The sequence below is a fragment of the Thunnus thynnus genome, chromosome 16 (genome assembly GCF_963924715.1).
Source record: "Thunnus thynnus chromosome 16, fThuThy2.1, whole genome shotgun sequence".
NCBI lineage: Eukaryota > Metazoa > Chordata > Actinopteri > Scombriformes > Scombridae > Thunnus > Thunnus thynnus.
The window spans coordinates 9,037,512-9,045,166 of NC_089532.1; the positions used below are offsets into that span (position 1 = coordinate 9,037,512).

The window sequence follows — 7,655 nt, forward strand, 5'->3', positions numbered from 1 at the left end:
TCTGTAGTATTGGCTGCTTGTGATTTTGGTAATACAAAATGGACTTGTTGTAATTTGTGCCGGAGCCGCAGCTAAATGCCTACAGTACCTGTAAAAATGCAGAGTGTGATTTCGAATAAATTTTACATTAAACCTCATGGATTATTTGATGTTGTTTGGCAGGTCTGAAGAAGCAGACAGATGAACATCTGGCTCTGACTGTGTTGAAGCACTGGGATGAAATCCCGCGGGTCGGCTGCAAGCTTGTCCCAGAACATGTGGAGACCAGACCACTGCTGCACCCTGATAAACCAGGAATTGAACAAGTACGTCAATGTATTCATGTTTTCTCGACTCCAGCTTCACCTTTTAAACAGGGGTCATTCTTCTTAGTAACTTAAATGTTTGTTTTCATACTAAAAAACTTTGTTCCCTTGTGTTTAATTGGCTTTAGGGGAGAATTGAGATGTGGGTGGATATGTTCCCTAAGGATATGACGGCACCTGGCCCTGCCCTTGACATTTCACCACGGAAACCGAAGAAGTATGTTGACACTGATAAAGTCCAGCAGGCAGAGGTGCTGCCTGAACATGAATAAATTATAAGGTTTAATTCAGGGACGGTGGTAATTCATCATTAATCATAATATTATTAGTGTTTGATCATATATCTTGTCATTTCTGCTTGTGTTCAGGTTTGAACTGAGGGTGATCGTCTGGAACACAGATGAGGTTGTTCTAGAGGATGATGATATCTTCACTGGAGAGAAATCGAGTGATATATTTGTGAGAGGGTAATGTTGAGCTTGATACTGTATATTTTTGTGTTATTTACTCATTTCTCTCTTTTTATAATTGTGCACAGATGGACCAATATTTGTAATACATAAAAATACAAAAATATTTGATTCAGATGGAAAACAATACTTGTTCAAGATTTTGAATCTATCCTTCACTTCTCTGTCTGTAACAGTTGGCTGAAAGGGCAGCAAGAGGACAAGCAGGACACCGATGTCCACTACCACTCCATTACTGGGGAGGGCAACTTCAACTGGCGCTTCGTCTACCCCTTCGACTACCTCATGGCTGAAGAGAAAATCGTCATCTCTAAAAAAGAATCAATGTTCGCCTGGGATGAGACCGAGTACAAGATCCCAGCTCGTTTGAATCTGCAAGTGTGGGACGCTGACCACTTTTCAGCAGATGACTTCTTAGGTCAGTCATTTATAACGATCTTTGACTTCATGAATCCTTATTTATGCCACAGAATGAAAACACCTTACTTTATTTGGTATATTCTATAATTGAACTCATCAGGCCTTTTTACCACTGCCAATTAACCTTTCTTGCACTTAACTGAGTTATATGTCTTCTTGATAGGTGCGATTGAGCTGGACCTGAACCGCTTCCCGCGTGGTGCTAAGACTGCCAAGCAGTGCACCATTGAGATGGTGACAAATGAAACAGAGATGCCCATGGTCTCCATCTTCAAACAGAAGAGGATCAAAGGCTGGTGGCCATTTGTGGCCAGAAATGAAGAAGATGAGTTTGAACTCACGGTAGGTCACAGTAAATGAAAGCCAGTAAATCAAAATATTGATTAAGACTGATCTACTGAAAAAATAAAAACTGGACTGAATGTATCAGAGATGGACAGTTGATTGTGCTTCTAACTTGAGCTTATTGGTAATGAGGTCATCTCTTATTGCGGCTCTGCGATTTCAAGCTCAAGTTCTTGTTAGTAACTGATAACATCATCAGACTAATCTGTAGCTGAAACCCTTGTGATGACTGAAATCGGTTTTTGTCTTTTCAGGGAAAAGTGGAAGCAGAGCTGCACCTTCTGACAGGAGAGGAAGCTGAGAAAAGCCCAGTTGGTGAAGGACGCAACGAACCAGAGCCATTGGAGAAACCCAAGTATGAAGGATATTCTCTAAACACCCCACTGTTGTCCTCCTTATTAATGACCACTCTTTAGATCTGTTTCTCTTAATTACATTGTTCAGTTTATTCCTTGGCTTGGCTACCTTTCACACCTCGTTATAAACACACGGTTACACAGATGCAAGCATAAATACAGATTCTCAGTCAGTCCAGCTTGACTAAAAAATTAACTCCAACAAGTGGTCTAATGCAAAACAGGCCAGAAATAACAAAATAAATACTATGATAAATACAAATGAATAAATTAAATGAATAAATCTGTCATAAACATAAAAACAAACTATAAAACAATCATAAACACTATATAAAGAAAAATAAAATGACATAATACAATAATAACCAAAATGAGCAATTTCCTGAAACGAGCAAAGACATTTGTACGAATTTACTTCAACCAAGTTCTGGATTTATGCCTACTTTACATGGTAAGTTGCTGTTTCTTCATATCTTTTGTGTATTTCTACCTACAGGCTCTTAAAATAAGTTGTTTCTATGTCTTGCCTTTTGCTTTGTCTTTGTTTCAGTAATGTCAACTACATTTACATTTAGATTTGGCTTAGAAAGAGAGCAACAATGGCCCATAGAGCTGAGAGTCTGTATTACTGAACATTTTGTGTTTCTGTCCTTCCAGCCGTCCAGACACCAGCCTTCTGTGGTTCCTCACTCCCTTCAAAGCCATAAAACACTTGGTCTGCAACCAGTACAAGTGGCTGGCCATCAAGATTGTCACTGCTCTCCTGCTGCTAGCCATGCTAGTTCTTTTCCTCTACAGCATGCCTGGTTACATGGTCAAGAAAATGCTGGGAGCTTGAGATGTCGCTCAGACACCTCAGCAGAAGGTTCCAGCAGTTTCACTAACCAGATGGCCTCTGCCTCTCTATCTCTCTCTATCCACACTTTCCTTTCATTCATAGCATTTTAAAAACTAAATAGCAACAATATTATAATTTAGGTAAAGCATTCAACTAAGATTAAAATAGCAACTATTTTTGTAGCAGAGCATATTCTACTGAATATTAGAAAGTTGGTTTATTGAATGAGATATTCAAATACTGACTCTCAGCTATCAGGTGAGAAAAAGAAGATAATCAACATACTCAGTGTTTATAGCATTATTTCATATTCTGAAGATGAAGGTGTCGATTTAAAATTGAGGATTTCCAATAGATTACTTTTTTAGCCATAATATGCTCACCAGTCTTGAGTGGAGAGAGCTCTCTATTACTGAAGATTAAGGCATTGTGAGAAATAAATCTCTGCACCTGCTTCTGAAGAGGATCAGCGCATTTCCAAAATCCCAATATGCAGTACTTTGAAGAAAGAAACAACCACTGGTGGGTTTAAGAACTGCATCTAAGATCAATCTGTTGAAGAGAGAATTAATAAAGAAAGTAATAGCAGAGTAAAAGAACTGTTTATAAAACATAAGTAGGGCCAGAATGCAGATGTAAAGATATCCCGTGATACAAGAAGAAGACTGAGAGGGCACAAGACAACACTTTTAGAGGGTAACCTCTCATTAGCATCAGAGCAGTGGCTCTGATGCTAATAGAAATTTGAATCAGTCAAGTACAAAAAGACACAAAAAGTTTGTTCTGTAAGCATGTGAGAAAAAAAAATACTTACACAACAATGATGCACAGAACAAAGAAAGAGGAAGAATCTTCATATCGAAGGTTAACATTGTGGAGGGATGGTCATGGTTTTGGCCTGATACAGAAAAATAAAATCACAAAACTCATCAGACAAAACTAAACAAAACACCATCAGTAAAAATGGGACCAGTGTAGCCAGTTTATGAAGAGGAGCAGCTGGAAAGACCCATATTCTTGTTAATTCAGAGAATGTTTCACATGATCAAGATGAAATTAAGGTAGAAAACCTACAAGCAACAACTGAAAGAAGCTACAGCAGAAGCATGGAACCAACTGATCTAAACATCCCTGCAGTAATGCTGCTGTGTACGAAATTTACTGAAACCTTGCAGTGTGATGACTTGGATTTCTTACTTTTGAGCCATTTTTATTGATATTCTAGTAAAGTTTGCAGTGATTTATAGGATTTGTATTTGCATTTGTTGGTCAGTAGCATGCACAATACGACTTTATGACAAATTTGTGAATAAAATTTCAAGAAAAAGAACATTTTATTCTTTTTTCAGCAGAGTGTAAAAACATAATTTAATAATATCAGCTCATCCACATTTTACCCTCTGCAACCAGCAAATCAATAGGATTGTTTGTCACAGGAACGGTTTTGCTCTCATTTTCTATTTGATTAAAAAAAAGGAAGTATTAATTATTCTATCAGTCCTAAATTATTAGCCATTTTCCTTTGTACATATGAGATATAGGCAGTGTAAAGAAAGTGAAAAGTGACCATTAACATCAACACAATAGATACAGACTGGAATTATAGGGCTAAAATACATTCCTCTGTCGATCAATAAGTGTCCTCTTCATCCAACTTCTACACACAAAATAGACCAAGGTGTGTGAGTAAGCAGGCCTTACCTCGGTCAGATTAGGTTATATCAGCTCTTAATGGGAGCACCCCTCCATAATTCTATGTACATGTCATATTAACTGAAATATTTTCTTGTTTGACTTGTTGACTGGCTGTGGTGTTTTGTAACACCTGTTTACGTCTCTGTACTCCACCAGCCGTCCAGATGTTGCCCTCCTCTGGTTCCTCATCCCCCTCAAAGCTGTGAAACACCTGATGTGTGACCAGTACAGGTGGCTGACCATCAAGATTGTCACTGCTCTTCTGCTGCTGGCTATCTTGGCTCTTTTCCTATACAGCGCGCCTGGTTACATGGTGAAGAAAATGTTGGGAGCTTGAGTTAAAACTGTTTTCCAAGGATGTGCATTCAGTTATTACTGTCTTATTGTTGTTTGAATGTCTTTGCACCTACCTGTATATGCCATTTGACAAAAGAATTGATGCACTATTACAATAGCAGTGCTAATAATAAGTCTTCAATACATTCATTATCAGTTATTAATTTAGTCTAATGTGTAAACACCTTGAATATTGCTATTGTTGGCATGATAACTATGCAGTTTTTGCTCTTGCTTGTAATGTGGTTTTCTGTATGCAATAGTTTGTGACTTTATAACCATGTAATACATTCACCAAGCATGTCAGATATTAAGAATTTCATTGATAAAATATGTGTGAATTTTTAGTTGTGTAGTTGGCTTGTGTTGAAATTAAGATTTTACTCCTTAAACAATGTTTTGTCATGTTTTCCTGTTGTATTCATGGTATTTGTCTTCATCAACAAGGTGAAGTCAGACTATGTATGATATTTCACATTTGTGAATAAACTGACCTTTGACCCATTAATCTTTCCAGTGGTCCTGTTATCTTTGTCCTTGTGTCTGTGTGGTATGTGTGAGAGAGCATTTGGAAATTAAATCGCATGGGTTCGTGACCAAAATTTCCAAAAATAGCAACATACATTATTTAATCAAAAATCTAGTGAAAGCAAAATTACTAGGTTAGGATGTTCTGCTGCCGAAGTTGGTGTTGAGTGTGTGGGTGCAGCTAAAGAGGGGGCTGGTTCTGGGACACTGTCGTGGGCTCAACTCAATAAAAAACACCACTTACTGAGACAGTGCCCACCTGATGGCCATGTAGATTTGCCTGCACTCTTACACTCACACACATAAAACCCAAACCAACAATTAACTAATCCTATTTAAAAGTATTGTGTGTGCATCCACAGCTGGATATATCTTCTTCCTCTGTGCTGTAGACCTCCATTGTTGTTCAAAAACCCATTAAAAACACGTCAATGACCAACACCACTACACTGGGTGACATTTTCCTTGATTATGAAGGGTTTGGTCACGTTAGTTTGTTTGGAAATGGCTTCAAAGACTAATAACAGCGATCACGTTATCAGTCTCTGGAGAGTAGTTTTGTGTAGGGCAGACACCGCTGTGCATGTGTGGGGACGCAGTTCTGTTTACAGTGCTTCGCTAGCTTGCTGTGCTACATATCACAACCTCTTGACTTGTAAATTTATCAAAGAAATTCAGTACAGATTCAAAATTCAGCACAAAGTCAATACACTACTTTAAAGTAATACACATAATACTTGTAAGTAGGATCAGTACATTGTTGGTTTGGCTCTGCACATGAGATTTGTTGACAATAAGAACATTTTAGAAAATTGGCAGCCATATCCTTTAATGGTGCATTACAACAGAAAATGGGACAAAACGTTTTCCGATAACTGGCGCCTATTTGTAAGATTAATGGAGAGCTAGACAAGTAGGGATGATGTTGGGATGATGGCTGGACTAATGAGTGGGCCATGACATTAACATAATATCAAGGCAGTGTAGCCAACCACAGCAGGTTAGTCTAAGCCGATGCAATGAAGATATACTGTAAGATGAGGTCAAAGCCACAGAGTACCTGAGGTTGTGATATGTTGCGCAAAAAGCTAGCAAGGCTAGCGAAATAAACGGAATTGCTTTCCTGCACATGCACAGTATCACAGTGTCTGCCTTACACAGAACTGCTCTCCTGAGACTGAAAACATTATCGCTGTTTCTTTGGAGCCGTTTCTAAAAAACTACCATGCCCAAAACTCTTTGTGGTGAAGGAACGTTTGTAACGGTGTGGCTCATTGATGTGTTTTTAAACATTTTTGGACAAAAACGGAGGTCTATGGCACAGAAAAAGATCATATATCAAGCTTTGGACACACACACACAATACTTTTAAGTAGGATGAGTTTATTGTTGGTTTGGCTCTGCACATGATATTTGTTGACGATAAGAAAAATGTAGAATACTACTATATTATGTGGTATTGTTTATGGTTATTACGGTATTGTTAACACATATTATAGTAATCTAGTCCAAAAACAATGTATTATGTATTGGGTATCCTTAACAAATAGCATTCTTCAAGATAACAACAAGTTTTTTTTAGTTTTCTCAAAAAAGTGCATTTTTCAGATAGGAGGTTTTGCTCTTTGGCGATCGATATACAGTACATTGTTTATGTAACCGATGGATTTATGAATTTTGATGATAAAGCCAGATATTTATGGCATTCTTACACATTGTTCATGTCTCTGTACTCCACCAGCCGTCCAGATATCGCCCTCCTCTGGTTCCTCATCCCTTTCAAAGCGGCAAAACACCTGATATGTGACCAGTACCGGTGGCTGACCATCAAGATTCTCGCTGTTCTCCTGCTGCTGGCCATTTTGGCTCTTTTCCTATACAACATGCCAGGTTACATGGTGAAGAAAATGTTGGGAGCTTGAGAGATCTGGTGAAATTTACTGTTTTACACTGTAAAGAAATCATTAAATTGTGTGTTGTTGAGTTTTTTTGCCATTGATTTTGACAAAAGACACAATCAAAATGTAGATTATCAGCTTTACTAGTGTAGCTAATATATACAGTAATAGGCAATGTTGTTCTAATTTTGACATGTAATCACTATTCCATTACTGGAATGTAGTGGTGAAGATTTGTTACAATTTCCCAATGACAGTTTGTTTTATTTTGCCCTTACTATGATTCTGATTGTTGTTGTTGTTGTTGTTGTTGTTTTTGTAGTGATTGTTGATGTTGCAAAGTGAGACTCTTTTGTGCTTATTTATTGTGAACAGTTTGTCAACAGTGTGCAGATATATAGTTGGCTTTGAATTTGTGAATAAAGTGACACCCGCAACTGTTTATAATCTTAACATCATCTGTC

General features: G+C 37.8%; 1 protein-coding gene across 4 annotated transcripts in view; it reads left to right on the forward strand.

Annotated features, from left to right (window-relative positions):
• The window catches only part of LOC137199902 (otoferlin-like), a 25,361-nt gene extending 17,742 nt beyond the window's left edge, over positions 1–7,619 (forward strand). For 2 of the 4 annotated variants that reach the window (XM_067614508.1, XM_067614509.1), the window contains 8 exons: positions 163–305; positions 434–522; positions 674–772; positions 952–1,193; positions 1,359–1,537; positions 1,795–1,895; positions 2,554–2,761; positions 4,586–4,669. In XM_067614508.1, the coding sequence (XP_067470609.1) occupies positions 163–305; positions 434–522; positions 674–772; positions 952–1,193; positions 1,359–1,537; positions 1,795–1,895; positions 2,554–2,734 (1,034 nt within the window). In that variant the 3' untranslated portion in view covers positions 2,735–2,761; positions 4,586–4,669. Of the gene's footprint in view, positions 1–162; positions 306–433; positions 523–673; positions 773–951; positions 1,194–1,358; positions 1,538–1,794; positions 1,896–2,553; positions 2,762–4,585; positions 5,263–7,034 lie in introns of those variants that run through there. The other 2 variants (XM_067614510.1, XM_067614512.1) reach the window with 2 other exon arrangements.
• The last annotated feature ends 36 nt before the right edge of the window (positions 7,620–7,655 follow it).